Below are 20,693 nucleotides of genomic sequence, written 5' to 3'. Positions count from 1 at the left end.
GCTAAGTGTAGGATTGTTATGGGTTTTCCAAAAACGAATAGGCGCTTCAAATGGCTGTGTTGCACCAAAATGAATGACGCTGCATGGCCACGTATGCAAACTGATTTTCGGATTTTGGGGTCTTTCGCACATTAACATTAAATTAATTCCAAATTAAGTATTAGCACTCAAGTCTTGTCCACCCCTATCTTTTTCATACCGTGTAAGGGGTTGCGCCTATGGATTTTTTATCTTTTTCAAAATGGAAGGGCATCGCACTGAATGCAAATAACTTTTCCCCAAAAAATGAGAAAAAAAAATTTCCCAAAAAATGAGGAAAAAAATCAATTTTGTGGAAAACTTGAATACCCAATACAAAAGGCATATGTAGATGAACATAACTTTTCATAAGAGGTTGACATTTTCCCTTTTTCATGCCTCTTTATTGGGTCTTTCCATGGACAAAAAGGGGTGGCTATGCTGACATTTTCAAGGCACTGCCCACCTCTCCTCCAAGTTGCCCTTCAAAGGTTTTCATACTCTTTCCCAAGGTATAAATCTTTCACGGGAGATGTAGCTCTTGTGCGAAGGATTGTGCCTCATGGGAATTGATCTTTTGAAAGATCCTTGGACAAATGAAGGATTCGCTCAAAAGTCCCTCATTCCACCTAACGTTGAATGAAGTGATAAGAGATGTCAATGCATTTGGAGCTCTTATGATATTTTCAATGCTTTACCAACTTATGACACTCTAATGGTCACAAAAATAGGTTAACTCCCTATTTTTGAGGCCCCAAATGAGGAGAGTTTGGGGGAGTGATACCTCTAGCATAGAGGGGGAGAGTGGCTATTGGTTGGCACCCATGTGCATGCGCACACACAGACACACACATATATGTAATGTGTGTGTGTGTGCACGCGCGTGTGTGTGTGAGCATATGGATGTGCATGTGCATGTGTATGTGTATGTGAATATGTATATGTATACATACATACATACAATGTCCATACATATGTGTGTGGAGGTGTGAGTGCTGGAGAGCAAGTTGCTCATTCTATGCAACTGATTGCTCTCAATGTTTTGAGCCATATGTACCTGCTAAGCATCTCTACATTCGTTCAGAGTTTTCTCCCATCTATGTGGTTTTTTTTTTCCCCTAAAGAAAGGAACCTTCTATTATTGCTTGAAAGACTTCATACAAAACAGTAGCCCCGAAGGTGCAGAGTATGGCAAAAAACCAGAAAAGGCTAAAAGAAAAGACCGGCCTATTCCAGAGAAACCCAGCTCACTACTTAGGGGATCTCTGATACTAGGGCTAATAGCCAGTGAATCCCTCGCGGACTGAAGATGTAGAAAACTCGTGCAGGCCAAGCCTTGCAGAATCGAGCATGCCTCTCAATAGTAGCCCTATTTTTCAACTAGGTTCTCTGCTTAGCTTTTCGCTTAGCATTTGGCTATTCCACACAATTGCTCATTTGCTTTTCATTTGGTTTCTCCTTTCCTTGCTTGGCCTTTTCTGTTTGTTGGGCTTTTGATGTGTAGGTTCCTGGCTACTGGTTTGTCGTGTATGTTTTCCCCCCAGGTAGGTAGCGATCCCCCCTTTTATGTTGGACTCTCTTCTTCTAAGTTTTACATTCTATTTTTTTCTTAATGTGTTCCCCTAAAGTCTTCTCTTAAGGTTCTCCTAAATTCTTATCCTAAGCTTCTCTAGTTGGGTGTGGTGTTGGGTTATCCAATCTCACCTACGGCTTGGAGTGTCCCTTTTTTGGGGTCTCCTTTATCGTGTGCTTTGGCCTGATTCTACAGAACAATTTTTTTACAAGTGTGATGTTATGGCATCCTCTTTTGCTTCATGTGAGCTTTCTCAAGAACTTGAACATTGACATATTAATTCTTCAAGAGAAAGCTTTGCAAACATGGATGCTAAAAGTGAGAATCATGCGATGCATGCCTAGATGTGAAATATGTTTATGATGTGCTACATGAAGATTTTCAATAAAGTGGATGCGATGGGACAAGTGTGTACTAACTTTCATGTACAAGATTGGTTTTCCATCTATTGTCTCTACTATTTGAAAGTACTCAAAGAATGTAGTTATCATATTTTTCCCAAGGAAGATGCCTTTAGTTGATGATGTTGCAAAATGGATAAAGCCTCCTTTGTAGGGAATTGTGGTTGAGGGCATGTATTTTTCTACACATGAGCTTTATTAATTGCTCCTTACTGAGGATAAACACCAGAATGGCCTACTTGAGGTATCAAAATTGATGTTTGGCATGTAATTGTTACAAGTATTATCGAGTCTCCCACCAAATATCATCTAGGTCTAATATGGCATAGTTTCCAGGTGTGGGTGGAGGTGGTTAACCTCCTTGAATACATGTGAAAAGAGATCTCCCTTTCATTGCTGCCTCTCTTGATAAGTGGCTTTTCCCTCCTCATCTGATGGGTAGTTGGAATAGATTTTGCTAAAAAATGAATGTTTGGCCCATTTCTACCATTTGTTTACAGCATTGTACCATGTACTCCATAGAAGGTTGTAGCCAGAAGTCTTTTTTGGGATTTAGTAATGCCTATATTGTTGCTTGAGGATGCTCTCATGATGGATATGCCTTTCCTCCAGGGCAAGCTTACTGATGCTCTAGATTTTTCTAGGTGCATGGAAATCCCCCATTTGGGATGGGCTTATGGTGGAATTCTTTTGTGCCTATTGGGACCAAACTCAAGGATCCAATCCTTTACATTATTAACCATTGTTGGTAGATTTATCTCCTCCTATCCTCATGGAAAGAGGCATTGGTAAAGTTGGTCCTAAAAAAGCCTGTGTGAAACCCATGTTGACTGGCACCCTATCACTTTAGTGCACGTTATCTATAAGCTTATCACAAAAATGTTGGTCAGTCAACTGTAAGGCATTCTTTATGAAAGATTACATCCGGCCTAGTTTGGTGTCATGCCACACAAGCAAATACATGACAATACTGCTAATGTGCATGTCAGTACAGAATATGCCAAGTATACAAAGCATGATGTGCTCATCATGCAGGGGGACATTGCTTGCTAAAGCTTTTGATGTTGTGGATCAGGATGCAAAAAATGGGTTTTGGTCTGAAGATGTGCAATGTTGTCTTTTCGCTATATCCAAATAGTACTATTACAATGCATGATTGGAGTTGAACTCTCTTACTCATGGATACTATGGAGATCAGTGCAGCAAGGATGCCCTCTCGGTGCTTTACTTCATTCCATTGCCACCCATACATTGTTACTATATATGGATATTACAAATGAGGGCAATTTGCATGGGTTCCAACTTCAAGACGGTAAACATTTTGTAGTTCAAACATGTGCAGATGACTCTTTCTTCTTTACATGAAACACTGAGGTGGACAACCCTCTATCATAAATGATTTGGAGTTATGTAGATTAGCTATTGGGTTACATGTTAATTTTTCAAAAATGAAGCTTCTAACTTTGATTCCCAGAGACTGGCATGAGCTATTGTGGTCGAGGCATATTCTACCACTAAGACAAATAATATGACATTTGTAATATCCTATTGGATGGTCTATATCTGCAAAGGAGGAAAGCGGTTGGGTGAAGCAATGCATACAACAAAAGCTGGCTTACTAGAAGCTCTCTACTTGGTTGTTGCATGTGCATCTGAGCATTGTACAAGCAATTGTCATGGCATACGTCTAGTTTCACTTACAAATTTTAGCGTGGGACAAGATGACCTTATATTCTTTCATTTCACAAGCTAGGGAATACCTTTGGAAAATTTGTAAAAGCTCTTCATCTCATAAAATTTAAGCTTGTTTGTTCTCTTAAAATCCATGAGGGCATTGACAATTGGAACGTACACTATCTTTGATTACTCGAAAAGCTACCATGATTCTTACTTTTGCAGCCCAAAAGAACCCATGGATAAAAATGCTGGCAAAAGTGTGCACTAAGGTTTGTATAGATGGATTTGCTCAATGGGAGAGCACTTTCTGGGATTTTATTATGGCATCTTTCAAAGGGGTCATCCATGGAATCTGTTTCTCTAGTCATCTAATTGGTGATTAGCAAGTGATCTTGCAATAAATATGTTGGTTAGGATGTCCAGCTATTATGGCCAATAGTATGGCATTGGAGATGACATTCTTTTTCATTTTTTCAAAACAATCCTTTCCCATCCCTCTGACTCACAACATTGTTTCTCTCATCCCCTCCCATTGAAGTTCACTTGGCTTCACTTCCTCCCTCCCTTCCATATTTGCTTGGCTTCGCTTTGTAAGTTTCCCTCTTCCTCTCTCCCTTTCGCACCTCTTTCTCCTTCTTTCATACCTCTATCTCTTTCTTTTCTCATATACTTTTTGTCTACTTTTGTCCTCTCTCTCTCTGTCTCTGTCTCTCTCTCTCTCTCTCTCTCTCTCTCTCTCTCACATCACTCCCTCCCCTCATACCCTCCCCCTCCTCCTCTATGAGCATGATGTGCGATGCACAGCCATGGCCATGCACAATAGCTAGGGAGATCAAGCTCCCTAGCTCCTTCTCCATGTGCGTGACTGTGACCGTATGGCCATGGCCACATGCATCGAGGAAGAGCTAGGGATCCATCCTCTCCCCTCCCGTCCTACTCCATGCTCACTCTCCCTCTGTCTCCCCTAATCCTTGCCCTCCTCTTGCATGTGCAAGGCTGTGGCCGCACCATGTAGGAGGAGGGGATGTTCCTTTCCAATCATCTCCTTTCATCCCCTTCCTCGAACCCTTTCGCTCATTCTTTCTCTCATCCCCCTACCTTGCGAAAAAACCTCCTACGATTTGCAGGGGGCAGGCAAAAAATTTACCATGCTTTGTATCTTAAATGAAGCAAGAAGAATAATAATAATAAATTTCTTACCTAACTCTCTAGTGGCTCCTCCTCCACGAAGCTCTTACAAAATATATCATGGCTCATCCTCCATGAAGCTCTTGCAAAATCTCTAGTGGCTCCTCCTCCGTGAAGATCTTGCAGAATCTAAGCTCCTCTCACCTCTGTCCTCTCGGGTGTTGGCTACTTATGAAAGAGCCTCTCCCTAAATATAAAGCGCCCCATCTTAAAATTAAATAATCTACCTATAATGTAAATATAATGTGCCCCATCCTCAATATAATCTACCTGCTCTTGTAAATATATTCTATCCTTAAAAACTCCTCTTACACTTGCCCCTCCCACACACTCTAAGCACGCATACACACAAAGTTTGAAGACCACCATGCCATGTTGGTTGCCCCATTGGCTTCCACATCTACCACTGCAAATGCCATGTTGCTGCCCCATTGGCTTCCATGTCATCTGTTAGGGGCGTATTAATGTGAACACCATGATATTTTCCCATTGGCTTCCATGCTTTTGCCCCATTGCTTCCATGCTAGGGGCCTATTAATGTGAACACTGTGTTGTTTTCCCATTGGCTTTCATGTCATTTGCTAGGGCCTACTAATACCACCTCATTTGACAAAATGACAAATTACCTAAAGCCAATTGGGTAGCCAACAGGTAACATATATGTAATATATATGTGTATTATATATTAAATATACACATGTACATCTTGGGATGCCAACTCCCTTTAGTAAGAATACCTATGAAAAATTTGAGTATGATATGAATTTAACAATATGCCATGAGTAGAACTTAGTTAAATTAGAACACACTAAAAGAGCTTCAAATATGTTTTAAGATCTTGAAATTTGGGTAACACATGAAAAAGTTACATGATTTTAAAAGGAGTTGGGTCCTTATATTTTAGTGTACTTTTATTTTTAAACCCCCTCATCCAAAAGACCTCCCCCCTTGGGTCTCACATAATAGAAAAATGTTTACAAATCTTAAACTGTTTCATATTTTTTGAAGTATAGACCTTATAGTTTATGGTAGGGAGGACTAGAGATTGTCACATTTTCCCCTTGCATATTTTAAACTTTTGTAGGAAATTATGCATAGTATATATGGATCTTTTTCCCTCATACCCTAGATTTTGGATGAGAGTAGTAACATAATACATATTGAATTAGCACCCTAGGATGTACATTACATGTGTGTGTGTGTGTGTATACGTATATTTATATGTATATGTATGTATGTATGTATGCATGTGTGTAGCTCAGTGGTGACTCCACGTGTTGTAGGGATCTTGGAGAAATGCCAACAAAGACTCCACTCCCAGGCAACTCCTTGTGGGATCTTTACAAGCACGAGCCTAACACTTGTGTCACTCAAGTGTCTACCATGTCAATGTGATTCCACATGAATGAAGGAGGGGATGAAGAGAAAGGAAAAGGGAGTAGGATCTAGAGCTTTGCAAGCATGAGCCTAATGCTTGTGTCACTCAAGTGTCTACTAGATTGTGTCAATGTGATTCCACGTGAATGAGTGAGGGGATGGGGAAGAGAAGAGGGAGGGGAAGAGAAGAGAAAAGGGAGTAGAAGGGAAGGGGCAGGTGTAGGGCGAGGAGTGGCAATCATTAGGCAACACACGATGGAAAGTAAGAAGTCTCACTCAACAAGAAGATAGAGAGAATGAGAGAGCTTGTACTTCAAAAGGTTCAAGTACACAATGAAGACCAAAGTCAAACTTTTGGCCATTCATACATTTCCACCTTTTGAAGAGAGAGCTAACCTTGTACTCTCTTTCACCTCTCTCACTCTCTTTTTACAAGCACTTGGGTCCATACAGCTCCAAGGGGGAGGCCATATAGCCCACGTCATATCCTCTCCTACTTCTCTGCTTTATCTTTTCAGCCACCTAGCACTTGCATGAATTGTTAACCATGGCAGTTAAGATGCCCCCCTTCTTGCTCACAATCCATCCCTTGATTGTGTTCATTTCATGATGTCTGATTTGAGGGTGTTGTTCATGATGCAATGCTGATTAAATAATCTATGGGAGATTCTGCAAAACGAATGGAGATGCTTCCAAAAATGTGTTTTGAAAATGTCTTCAAAGGTCTGGAAAATTTTGGACACGGATGTAGAGGTACATTACTTGGGAGATTCTGCAAAACGAATGGAGATGCTTCCAAAAATGTGTTTTGAAAATGTCTTCAAAGATCTGGATATGATGACCATTAAGATTTTGGGCATGGATGTAGAGGTACATTACTTGGGAAAATTGAGGCTCGGTGTTGACGTCAAAGATAATTTTGGACCGGATCCTTTGATGTTTTTCTTTTGTTGTAGGCTCGTGAGTGGGAATGTCCTTGAACAAAAGGATGAGCAATCAGAAAAAGTGCATCGTGGGCATGATTGCTGGATTCAAGACCGAGGCAAAAGTAGTGTTGAATTCTTTTTGAATTCTTCCATTTGAACTGCCAAGGCATGAGAGGATCCCACTTCAGGAAAATTGTATGCAATAGTTGCATCTAACACTCGCATCTTTTCAAAATCTGGACAAGACCATTTGCGGCACAATGGCATATAAGCTGGATCGACATGGTGGTTGACACTGACTAAGCAGTAGGTATGCCAAAATGCCTCATGCATATAAGTTAGATCGACATGGTGGTCAACAATGACTAAGCAGTAGGTACGCCAAAATGCCTCATGCTTCAAAAAAGGAATTCTCTGTTGAGGCTGAAGTACTACTATTGTATATATAGTAGGCACCTGAGTAGGGTCTGTTGGCCATCGGTAGCCTCCTCTTGTGCTTCTTAGATTTTCCCTCCACTTTTTGAAGCTCCTTTGGATTAGTTTGATCAAGGCACATACTTCCATTATGTCTTTTTGACTGAGGTGGAAGCTCTGGAGCTTACCCTTTCAAGGGTTTACATCAGCCACATCATCGATGGACTTGAATGAGGTGATGGCCTCATACTAAGTAAGTGTGAGCTCTTGAGGCTGCTCCTCTTCTTTGTAGGTGTGCTCATTGACTCCTTCCTAATCCTCTTTCTCAGAGGGATCTTTGACATCCAAGAGGATCATGGGCTTAAACTTTTTATATTAAGTGTTTGTACCCATGTCTTGGATCCTCCAGCTTGAGCGACTGTTCAGCATGTGGGTGGTGCAGTGGGGTGCTATGAGGTGAATGGCTATGATGGCGGGTCAGTGGTGGTGGAAGTGATAGTACCAGTGGGGTCAAGATTAGGCACTATCTTGGGATTAGATGGTGGGGGTTGTGGGAGAGCAGAGTTAAATAAAGCCCATGCCATATCGGTATCTACTTCACGTAGAGCCGCTGGGTATGCAACATGTGAATGCCAATTTGAATCATGTTTGGAATAGCTTCAAGAATATTATTGTACAGGACTATTATGTCGGCAGGGGGATAGCGTTCCTTTTTTGTGCAAAACAATGATTGAAGACAAATTTGGCATCCCCTCAACCATACGCTTGTAACCACTTGAGGCTTTGAGCCAATGATTGTGGGTTGCAAGGTAGGTCTTGGATGTTGCTAGGCCTTAGTAGTTATAGCATAAGGCTGCCATTGGAAAAATAGAGGAATCTTGGATGACTCGCACCCATGCCATAAAATTATATACAATGGGGTGCTATGCGAGTGTGAGAATATCGGCATCATCCTGGAGGACAATGTCCTCGTGGAAATAAGCCATAGTGATTATAGGATGGGCCATTAGTTATTGTGGCAGAGAAATGTGTTTAGGTCATTGGCAGAGAGTGGGTGCTCAAAATTGATATTGTGTTGTGTGGCAGCACTAGAGATGGTGTGGAGGTAATAGTTGAAGGTGTCTTCAACGATGCAGATAGAGAATGCTAGTGACAATGCATGTGCGGAGCAAGTCATCATTAGTATCAAAGACAAACCCTACTGTAATCAAGTTCTCTCTTTCCACCATAGTAATTGAGATCATCAATGCAACCTTCCACACAAGTCGGGCATTTCCAAGGACTCCTTCAATGTGTAAAGGCTTAGCTTTTATAACTCTATTCTCTCTTAGAACAAAATCCATGTTTCTTTGTTATTGCAAAAACATCCACCATAGTAATTGAGATCATCAATGCAACCTTCCACACAAGTGGGGCATTTTTAAGGACTCTTTGGATGGATTAGTCTACATTTTATGTATATGTAAATGCTTAGCTTTTTAAACTCTATGCACTATTGGAACAAAACCCATGTTTTCTTATTTTTGCGAAAACATCCTTATATCCCACTAATCCAACCATTGCAACAAATTGACCACAAATTCATATTTTTGGTACATGAAATTTTACTAGATAGTGTAAAAATGTATGATAATCATCTAAATCATGCCATGCCATTAGATTTGACATGTAACATGACACTATTTAGACTTGTAAATCAAAAGATACAAGGATGTGAACAGTGCCATCTTTTGGGCAAAAATTGGGAGCGCATTAATGCGCTCCCTATTTGGCCCAAGAGATGACATTTTCACATCCTTGTATCTTTGTAAGTTGTCAAAATTTGGATGTTTTGGCCCAAAAGATGAGTTTTTGACATCCTTGCATCTTTTAATTACCAAATCCAAGTGGCATAATGTTATATATCAAATCAAATGACAAGGCACGATTTTGATGAATATCGTGCCTTTTTGCAAAAAACATTATGTGCATCAGAATATGAATTTTATGAATTTTTGGCCAATTTGTTACACAAAATTTAAAGCAAGGTTTCCCATAATAGGGAGCGAGAAAAAACTATCTATTTTGGAATAAAAATTAGCCAACCTATAGCATTCTTTACCTTTTAATTACCATAAATCCATAAAGCATGTGCAAGCAAGCATGTGCTAAAAATTATCCCTATTCATGCATTTTTACATTTTCTTAAGTTATTGCTTAAACCTTTATACGTGCTTTACATTTTCCATCTAAAATTTATGACACCCCTTCACATAAATGGCATGCAAGTCCCCCCATTAAAAAAAATATCCCTCAGTGCAAAAAAGTGCTATGTTAGGTGTTTATGAGTGACCCCACCCCCCCGGGTAATTGTTGAACCCAAATGGGGTCACATTAGAATAATCCTTAACTTTGGACTACTCAATTTCAAGAAATATGACACAAAACCCCCATTTTGAATACTTTCTACTTCAAGAAATTATTTTATGGGACACGTAGATTCTTTCTTTGCTTGCTTAATTTTCCTAATCCTTTAAGAAATTCTTGCTCGCTTTTTCCCACTCACTCTATTGACTACCTCACACACGGAGAGTGTGCGATAACTAGAGGGGGTGGTAGAGGTTGGGAAGGCAGAAGAGGATTCATTACTAAGGAGTAGTTCCTCGATTGAAAAGAGTCTTCAGCACAAAAAGAGCATGAAGATTGACCTGACATAAGGGAGAATGCGTCTGGAAGCAAGTTTTGGAGTCAAAGAAAGACTATAAAAATTTTCATGATTTTGGCAAAGTTTCGGTACGATGCAAAGTGAGGATCTACAAAATGAGGTTGCCTCCTTATATAGTGATCCTAGTAATGTAGCAAGTCAGTGTTAGCATCAATGCAACAGGTTAGCGTTAGCATTAACACAACGATTGCCCAGGGAGTTCATTGCATAATATGTAAGATAGCACGTGAGTTCAACATTAGGGGTTTATTTTCTTATGGACTTGCAAAAAATACACATACATAGGGGGTATAAGGGGTACTTAAAAGACGTTTTTTTGAATGCACATGATATAGCGGGTTTTCACTTAGTGAACGCCCTAGGAACGATTGGTGCTAGTAACATTATTATCATAGTGGGCAGGCATTATTAGTGCAACAAGTTAGCGTTAACCTCAAAGCAGAGTCATCGCATTATGAAGCCATTGTGTTAGTGTTAAAGTAGTGAGACCGGTGTTTTATAGCAGTAGGTCATCGTTATTAGCACAATGGGTCAAGAGTCATTGCGTTAGGCTTATTGCATTGACTACATTGGTAGCAGCTACTGCGCTAGCAGTTCGCTACATTAGTAGTGATTGATGAGTTGGCGTTCAAGCAGCAGGGTGACTTTTTTTGACATGTTTAAGAATTGGAATGACATGCTGATCCTCTTGGACTTCGCCTATGTTGGAGTTGTGCAAGCACTTTGACAGTGGCGTGTGGACAAAATAGTCTTGTTGACTCAAAATGTGCTTGTGTGATCTAGGAACCCTAGGAATGGGACTTGTATGAGATCCATGACCCTAGAAACCTATGCTAATTTACAGAGAGCTGACTTCTTTCTGTGGATCACCAGTAAAGGGTGCTATTTTCACCTAAGGCAAACTGGACATGGGGACTTCCTATTCTCACCTATGTTGTACATTTCTTATTTTCACCTAGACCCAAGATATGATAAATGAAATCAAACTTAGTGTACCTAGCCTCTTTCCAAACTGTATATTTGCTAATTTCCCTGGTAAACGGAGGAGAGCTGTACCTTAGAATTATGAGTGTTTGGCGTTATCAACTCATCGATGTTGAATTACATAGGTTAGGCACCAGCATCTATTGGGGAGGTATAGCCTAAAGGTCCGCATAGACTTGAGGTACCGTTCGAATCTCTGTGACACTTGTCGGGATCTCTATGGGGCTGAAGCTAGTACTAATTATGTAGGTGCGGTGGTAGGTTCTTATGTGGCTGCTCTATTTTTAGGAGTAGGTTCTTGTGTGATTATCTTGCCTATTGTTAGTGATGAGGTGGAAGTGGAAGCTGTATCAAGTATGCTGCTCTTGGGGACACATTGGGCTTCACATTTTGCCTTTGATGCAGGTTCTTATCTTTCTGCTCCTTTTTAGGAGCAAGTTTTTGTGGCATTGTTGTAGTTGCCAATGATGTCTTTCCTTATAACATGAGAATTCACAGATGGAAGGGAGTTGCCTATGACCTTGCCTCTTGTGGCACTATTGCTACCTTGCCTGTATAGATGATACCGATGGCTACTTCATATCAGTGATAGGGAATTTATAAGAAGGCAAGTGTGGCTATATAACGGGGCTTAGGTACCCAGATATAGTTATAGAAGCCTTGAGCATGAAGCAACCATTTAGAAATCGACTTGGGGAGGCTTTTTTGCTTTCTAACTAGTGTTGTGTGTTGTCTCCTTTAACTCTTCTTTGGTTTGGCAGCTTGTATCCCCATTGGTGTGGGAAGTAAAGGTGGGAGCAAAGCTGCATGTTGGCTCTAAGTCTTATTCAAGCTCTCGGCTTAACTATTTGTCCTCAATAGTAAGGCATGGATTTCCTATGCATGATCCAGAACTCGCTCATAAGAATGCAAATTATATCATTGACAAAGTGTGTCCCTCGATCACTCACAATTTCAAGTGGGAGGCCAAAGTGCGATATGACATTCTCGTACTGGAACTTAGCGGTCATTCTTGCACTACCCTTCCTAGTGGCCTTGGCTTCTACCACTATGTAAACTAATATGTGGCCACAATAATGTATTGGGCCTGAATTCCTTTAGTTGCTCGACTAATCAGTCCCACAAAATTGATACCCTATTTTTCAAATGGTTGATCTGTAAGGACTCCTGGCAGAGGCATGTAATCCTGTTTGAGAGGAATGGAGGCTCACTGGCAGGGGTCGCAGCATTTAACAAATTCAATAGCATCTGCAAAGAATGTCGGTGTTAACCCTGTGGCAACAAGGGCTAGAAGTCCAGTCTAGGACAACAACGATGAGAGCATTGTGTGTGTAGAGTAGTGACAAAGCTCCGCTTGTAATATCTTGAGCCTAAAAGATGATATGATGAATCTTAAAGGATGAGGATAGCCAAAATCCTCTCTAGAAAAGATCCAATCATACTTGAAAAATCAGGATCTAGAGATTAAAAGACTAAATCTAGAGAAAGAGATTGTAAAATTGCAGGGGGAGAGGCATGGGTGGAGAGACATTTGAGAGAATATGATATGATTGCATTAAAGTCCGCATGAGAGAGAGAGAGAGAGAGAGAGAGAGAGAGAGAGAGAAAGAAAGAAAGAAAGAAAGTGTATTATTGTCCACTAAAGGCCAAAGTGGGCCCATGGGACATCAAGAACTCTGCATACAAGATAGCACAAAATCAACGTGCCACAAAGAAGAGGCATCGTCGAATATCATCTAAGTGCTACGCAATACAATGCAAGTGAAAGTACATAATGTCAAATCTGAGCCTAAATACAAAGTAAACTAGATGCAAGGAAACCGCCCCTGGGTGCAAAATGGGGGGATGAGTACAATATGCCAATGCAAAGATACAAGTCCAGGTGTCACGGAGAGAGAGAGAGAGAGAGAGGGGCTCCCCACCCTTGCCTATCCCTCTTTGGCTATCGTCACACCGCCCCTCCCTCCCCTTCTCTCTCTCTCTCTCTCTCTCTCTCTCTCTCTCTCTCTCTCTCTCTCTCTCTCTCTTAAGCAGTATTAGTTAATTGATTCCATTCAGGCTAGTCACTCCATAGGGTGTGGAGGAGGTTTTACCACCCAACAGACTTGTATCAATGTGAAACTGGGTGTGGAAGAAGTACATATATCATGAGGCTATCCACATGTGACAATGAAGCTCAGTGGTTTGGTGGGATTCCCACGAAATTCTTGTGTGTGCTTTCATGATGAATATGTTCCCATCTTGTTGAATAGGTGTAGGATGTAAAATTTTAGGGGATATGAGAGAGAGAGAGAGAGAGAGAGAGAGAGAGAGCATGTGTGAGTGCATGTGCACATGTGTTTGTATGCATGCACATGTATTCAGGTGCACGTGCATGCATGTGTGTGTGTGCACACGCACGCGTGAACATGCATATGGGCAATTTTCATTCAATCATAATTGGGAGGGACACGGTGTATTTTGGAGTCTCAAATGAGGTTTGTAAAAATTCAAAGGATTCTCAAAAGGTACTCTCTCAACAAATATATCAAAGGGATACCTAGCATATACTTTGAAATTGATTTTTTATAAGAACAATATATCTCTAGGATTTTTACTAATAAGATTGAGATCTACGCTTTAAGATCTTTCCAATGATAGCCTATATGAGGGGGTTTGATGTACAATAAGAGAAATGCATCGTGGACCTCTTTTTTGGAAACAAAGATAATTGCCGTTCTTGGACCTCAAATTTCTCCTAATGGAGATATATGTAGATGTGAAAAGGGTGGATAATATCTATGTCGTGAATGATTCAAGGACACATGGAGCTTCACATGCTTTGCATGGGCATTCACTAATTAAGAGGAAGAGACAAATGTGCATGCGAAAAAAGGTGATATGTGTCACGGATGTGAATCTACATCTTCCCTTACATCACCTAGGTAATCTCTGTGTCAATGGATTTGAATCTACATGTGTCCCTCGATAACTTATGTATGGGCATGAATCTATATGTGTCCTTACATCACTTACGTGTGTCCTGATGTTTGAAAAAATGTGCTCTTTGTCATGGATGTGAATGTATATCGCTCTTTACATCACCTACGTGTGTCGTTACATGTGAAAAAACGTGCTCTTTGTCATGGATGTGAATGTATATCACTCTTTACATCACCTACGTGTGTCCTTACATGTGAAAAAACGTGCTCTTTGTCATGGATGTGAATGTATATCACTCTTTACATCACCTACGTGTGTCCTTACATGTGAAAAAAGGTGCTCTTTGTCATGGATGTGAATCTACATCTTTGTCATGGATGTGAATGTATATCACTCTTTACATCACCTACGTGTGTCCTTACATGTGAAAAAACGTGCTCTTTGTCATGGATGTGAATCTACATCTTTGTCATGGATGTGAATGTATATCACTCTTTACATCACCTACGTGTGTCCTTACATGTGAAAAAATGTGCTCTTTGTCATGGATGTGAATCTTTATCACCTACATAATCTCTAGCCTTTTTTGAATTCACACTTATGCTTTCTTAAATCCCCTAAATTGGTCTTGCTGTAATTTGGTTAAGCTTCAAGGTTGAAACCTTTATCCAAATTGTAAAAAGGTTGATTGAAACCCCTCTTAATCCCTTTTCCCCATCCATGATAACACTTTGATGCTTTCATGGTTGCAATCTTTGGTAGATATTTAGGCACTAAGACTAGAAAATGGGCTTCAAACCATCGCCTTCCGCTCATCTCGGATCGAAGCTTCCTATTAAGATGTCAAATTTGAATACTAAAAGTATAAAAAATCTCTGAAGTGTGCCCGATTGCCTGATTACAGACTCCATTCTCGCCCAAACACTTCTAGTGACCACATAGTTCCACATCAAGTGACGAACCACTTCTGTGGATTTGCCGCAAAGTGGAGAGTTGGGATTCACAGAAAACCTCTTGGCTAGCTTGCCACACATAGGGAGCCATTGATTTACGATTTTCCACAAGAGGAAACTTACCTTCCTGGTGACACAAGCTTTCCAAATACCCTTCAACCGATCCTTCCACCAAGCTCTACCTGAGCGGAGCGACCACTTACGATTGAGGTTCGAGCCTAGAACTTGCCCTGCATTAGACCTGTCAAAAAAGAAGAACCTTATACAAAAATACTAAGCTATAAATATGAGATAGAGTTTTATAGAGATTCAGTACCATGTTGATTTAAGTTAAAAAAATAAAGATCAGAGGGAGTTCACCTAAAGCTGGTTGGTTGTGGAGCAGCGGGAGCTCAAGGCAGTAGGTCATTTGCCCACTTGAGTGGCTGCCCACCTCTGAATCCTAAGGGATGCCATGGCTGCCTATTAGCATACGCCACAGGTGAATATGCCATGTGAGTTGGGAGGAGGGGGGGGAGGCTAGCTAGTATGAATTTACTCAAATATATTTGGAATTTCTTGGGAGAGTATGACATTCAAAGCACATGATTTCCTATAACATTTAACATGTAGATGGGACATATGTCACAAAATTGGACTTGTTGTAATTCGGTTAAGCTTCAAGGTTGAAACCTTTATCCAAATTGTAACAAGTTTAATGACATTCAAATGGCCTGCCCTATGGCCCTAGAAGCAAAAGCAGAAGCAACAACAAATGAGGAGGAGCAATTGGTTGCATCAGGAAGGTGTGGAGGTTGGGAGTGGGGGGAAACGAGAGAGAGAGAGAGAGAGAGTAGGGAGTGGACCAATAGAAAGTAGGGAGTGAAATAGTAAGAGGAGAAAAAGAGCGAGGAAAAGGTGGAGATGGCATGTCCCAACCAATGGGAATTAAGAGAAATCACCCACAAAAATCCAGAACCTGTCCAACGCTGCCACCCGACGAGCCCAACATAGAATATTTATTATCTTCAAGCCAAAGACCGATTACTACAGCCTTTCCCCCAGGTAGGCCAAAAAGGCCTTGATTTTAGCTCTCATTCGTAGCCCAATAACGCGATGTCCTTTCTTTCCAAGAGTTAAGACGGCCGGTGGATGTGCCCCTCGATAGGACCACGGATCGGTTGGTGTGGGGTGGGTGAGTGTAGGGTAGGCTTGTATGTCACGAAGACGAAATTTTTCAATATAAACGTCAAGCTAAGGGGTGTCTGTATTCACTCAACGGTGCACATTTTGGTGTGGGGTGGGTGAGTGTAGGGTAGGCTTGTATGTCACGAAGACGAAATTTTTCAATATAAACGTCAAGCTAAGGGGTGTCTGTATTCACTCAACGGTGCACATTTTGATCGAGAGCAGCTGAGCTCCCCACTCAATACTAGCAGCCCTGCCTAGTATTATGGCTGATATGCGACCAGATGCTGCCACCGCAATCCGTTACGGAGAATTTGTGCAGTCAGTGTACGACTCCATCAACACAAACGACGGGGAGTATCATTGTTTCCCACTCTACGGCAAGAGCAGCCTGTTCTCCAAAGTTGGCGTCTTGAGCGCCTACACCATCACGCGTTACATTTACTGCGTTGTAGATAAGGTCATCGCCTGGATAGGCTACATTGCCGAGTCCAACGATGACGAGACGCACCGTCTGGGCAGGCACGATATCGTGGTGGCGATCCGAGGTACCATGCACGAAGCCGAGTGGTGGAAGGACTTAGATTTCACTCTGGTGCCCTTTCCATCTGTGGAGGGCTCGCCAAAGGTGCACAAAGGCTTCTTAAGTATATACACATCCAAGAGCTCCTCCCTCAAGTTCGGTGATTTGAGCATGAAAGACCAGATATTCCAGGAGCTTGACCGGCTTCTTGAGAAATGTTCTGGCTACGGCGATTGCGACAGTAGTAATACACCTCGTGGGCGGCGGAGACATCATGAGGCAAGTGTTCCCAGATAACATCTTTGGAACTAATTTATGCCAAACTATAAGGAAAATGCCTTGACCTGAATTTGAAGGTTTATTCGTTGGTTTTTTGTGAATACTGCATCAGGCCGAGGTGGATAAGCTGGCCGACGACGTAGATCTGCCGGTGAGCATCACTATCACGGGGCACAGCTTGGGCGGTGCACTGGCCACGCTCGTCGCTTGTGATGTTGGCTGCAAGTACATTGCAGCCAACGATAATAAGATCCGAGCCTCAGAGGTATTCACCTTTGGCTCGCCCAGGGTGGGTGATAAGCAGTTCAAGGAAATTGTAGAAAAGCATGCCCACATCTGGCGCTACAAAAACGAAGAGGACCCGGTGACAGATATGCCCTCCTCCCCCTTTCCTTTCCCCTATGTGCATGTGGGCACCGAGCTGCTTTTAAACTGGAAATCTTCACCATATGTGTCCATCGGGGGTATGATTCCTCTCTTCTGGGATATTATTTCTCGGATGAAATGTCACAACCTAGAGCTCTACATGCACACCATCGCAGCGGATCATAGTAGTGATGTAAAAACTTCATCAGTGGAGGAGAAGTGCAAAAACTTGGGGGGGGACAACCCTGCAATGGCCATGGAAAAGCTCAACTCTGTGAACTTAGTGCTTTTTGATGGCAACACTGAGCCAGGAAAAGAGTACCTGCATGAGACGGAGACGGAGACGGCACACACCCGCGTAGATCCTCATAGGCCTAATAAGCGTGCTCGGTTGGCCTCATCTCCATTTGACAAGAGGGACTATTCCTTATTGAACAAGAGTGATGATATCCTCCATAAGAAGTACCGTGTTCCCCCAAATTGGCTAATGCACTCGAATAAGGATATGGTGTTGGACCAAAGTGGCAAATGGCAGCCCCGTTCGAAGAGGCCACGTGACATTCCTAGTCCCTCCAATTCAGACTACAACTAAAGTAGGAATTTTAAGCAGTAAGTGAATTGGTGCTTCTTATTGTATCGCTACATGTGAATTGTCCTATCATGTGAAAAGTGCCTCTTTTCCAAGTGGGTCACTATGTATAAATCCTATATATCAAGTGTAGTTCAAGGGCTATTTTTGAAACCCCTTATCTATAAATATATCATGAATAAACACACCCTTTTTCTATTTAATCTGTGAATATCCCCTTTATTCGATACCTTTCTGTTTGTGAAAATGTGTGAAAAGGGGATTGAAAAACTCCTTCTTTTGAACCCATGTGCTAAACTTACATATTTATCCCTCGACCATAATCCCCTCGGGGGGGTCACTCATCAGATGTAACCCTATCACGGGAGTTCAACACTTCTTTTGAACCCATGTGCTAAACTTACATATTTATCAGTGACACCTCGACCATAATTCCCTCGAGGGGGTCACTCATCATATGTAACCCTATCACGGGAGTTCAACAAAAGGATATTTTGTATTTCTAAAATAAAAATAAATATACATAAGAGACTATTTAAAATAGTTTTGGAAAAAATTTACAGATTTGTATAGAAAAAGGGTACATTTTATTAATGAAAAATTTACAGATAACGGATTTTAGAAATAAGCCTTGAATGCACGTGATATAGAGGGTTTATACATAGTGACCCCCTCGAGATAATCCCTAGCTACAAATTTATGTTTTTTCCCTTAGATGTAGAAATGCTTGTTTTCTACATGCAAAAAAAATCTTATCTACATTCATAGAACAATTTATTTATTGTAAAAAATGTCAATATTTTTTGATATTTTCACATTAAGATGTTGTATTATATGTTACTCTCCTACATATCGAGTGCTCATGCATAGTGAGATGTATAAATCCTAATGACTTCCTATTTGGGAAAATTTTCATCTTGGATTGGTCTTCAAATTTGAATCAAACAACCAGAATGGTGAAGCTTCTTTTCTGAATGTAACTGAGAACATTCAACGAGATCATTGTGATACTCAGTCTCATGCATCATCTAGGCTCGGTACTTTTTAACTTCAACCAGCTCAATGTATCGAGTCAAAGTCATAGGAGTAAAAATAATTGCTCCTATTGACTCTATCAATGTCTTTCATGTCTCAAGGATGATTATTGCCTTCCAAGTCTTTACTAAGAGAATGAATCGTGAATCCTAGTGTTTGAGTCCTTCTCTCCTACCACGCTCACATAATTTAACATAGTTGTAATGTAGAATGGAAAGAAACAAACATGCATGATCACACACATTTATTTTACTTAATATTCAAATAAAGGTACACAAAGAAAAATGATGAAAGATTAAAGAGTTTCACAAGACATTTGCATATCTCATTTACATTCTTCAGTAAGAGTGAATATTATTGTCAGCAGGTGAACAAAGAGGAGGACGGGAAAAGGTTTGAGTCTCTCTCATATTCACTTTGTGTTGACCTAGAATTGTCCATCTATGTCCACTCTCTTTCTTTGTACCACCTGTGCGTTGTATTTCACTAGATCCTACATATCTTAAAACTCACCCACCCACCTTTCAAATCGCCACACCTCGTGATGTTCTAAGTACAACATTTGTCATCATATTACATATAGAAATGAAGCCAATAGAATAAGACATTTATATCAAAAGAATAATGTTGCTAGTTAGGGAACCAATGGTGCTTCCAATATAGGCCTATATAAAATATTTGGACAAGCATCGAATTGGAAAAGGCTCAGTGGATCTTTATTCTATATACATAACACCAATGATACAATATTCAAAAAACATGATCAAGGCATTGTGAGAACCTAGAGTAACTATGCAAAGTTTGAGTATATGTACATACTTGTGGTCACACACAACACATGTAGTAGAATAAAACACCAACACCAACATAGAAGGTTTCATGGGTATGTAGGTTCTAGAAGACAAATTCTATGGTATGCAATGTAATAAGACTAAAGATACATTCCAAGCACTAGTAGATGTAAAGAAGGGTGACCTTGTCCTTCTCTTAGGGAGGTCACTATGTGTAAACCCTATATATCATGTACATTCAAGGCCTATTTGTAAACCCCTTTTGTAAAATTATCATGAATAAAACACACCCTTTTTCTATTCAATTTGTGAATACCCCCTTGATATGATGTTGGGGGCAAAGCTTGTATTTCTTGGTTGAGCAAGAAACAATCTACAGTGGCTACCTCTTCATGTGAAGCTGAGTATAGGGCAGCTTTCACAGCGACAATTGAATGTGTTTGGCTGCGTCTTTTATTTGCTAATATTTATTTATAAATAATTTATAAATTAAATAATAATAATATGTGGATGGGTGGGTGGGTGTGTGTGTTTATATATATATATATATATAATATTCTATAATATAAAGATGTATTATTAAATATTATATAAAAGATCATAGACAGAGAAGGGGGTGAGAGAGAGAGAGAGAGAGAGAGAGAGAGAGAGAGAGAGGACTATACATGTATAATTTATATTTATTTATAAATAATTTATAAACTAATAGTAATAATATGTGGGGGGGGGTGTTTATTTATTTATTTACATGTGAGGAGAGAGAGAGAGAGAGAGAGAGAGAGAGAGAGAGAGAGAGAGAGAGAGAG

At 40.6% G+C, this 20,693-nt stretch overlaps 1 protein-coding gene across 1 annotated transcript; it reads left to right on the top strand.

The window, feature by feature from the left end:
* The first annotated feature begins 16,518 nt into the window (after window positions 1-16,518).
* Window positions 16,519-18,250, top strand: LOC147888987 (phospholipase A1-II 3-like). The gene is made up of 2 exons (XM_087392455.1): window positions 16,519-17,106; window positions 17,219-18,250. The coding sequence occupies exons 1-2, from the start codon at window positions 16,570-16,572 to the stop codon at window positions 18,062-18,064; spliced, it is 1,383 nt and encodes a 460-aa protein (XP_087248581.1). The 5' UTR covers window positions 16,519-16,569; the 3' UTR covers window positions 18,065-18,250.
* Window positions 18,251-20,693: the final 2,443 nt, after the last annotated feature.

This window comes from Dipteris shenzhenensis, chromosome 21, assembly GCF_047967505.1.
Source record: "Dipteris shenzhenensis isolate YYH24624 ecotype China chromosome 21, Dip_SZ_1.0, whole genome shotgun sequence".
NCBI lineage: Eukaryota > Viridiplantae > Streptophyta > Polypodiopsida > Gleicheniales > Dipteridaceae > Dipteris > Dipteris shenzhenensis.
The sequence above is the reverse complement of the archived record's forward strand: the minus strand, read 5'-3'. Positions and strand labels throughout refer to the sequence as shown.

Excerpts from the sequence above, each read along its gene's own strand:
- LOC147888987 (XM_087392455.1), top strand. The coding sequence starts at position 16,570 with ATGGCTGATATGCGACCAGATGCTGCCACCGCAATCCGTTACGGAGAA. Across the intron at positions 17,107-17,218 it reads GGCGGCGGAGACATCATGAG|GCCGAGGTGGATAAGCTGGC; the intron begins GCAAGTGTTCCC and ends ATACTGCATCAG.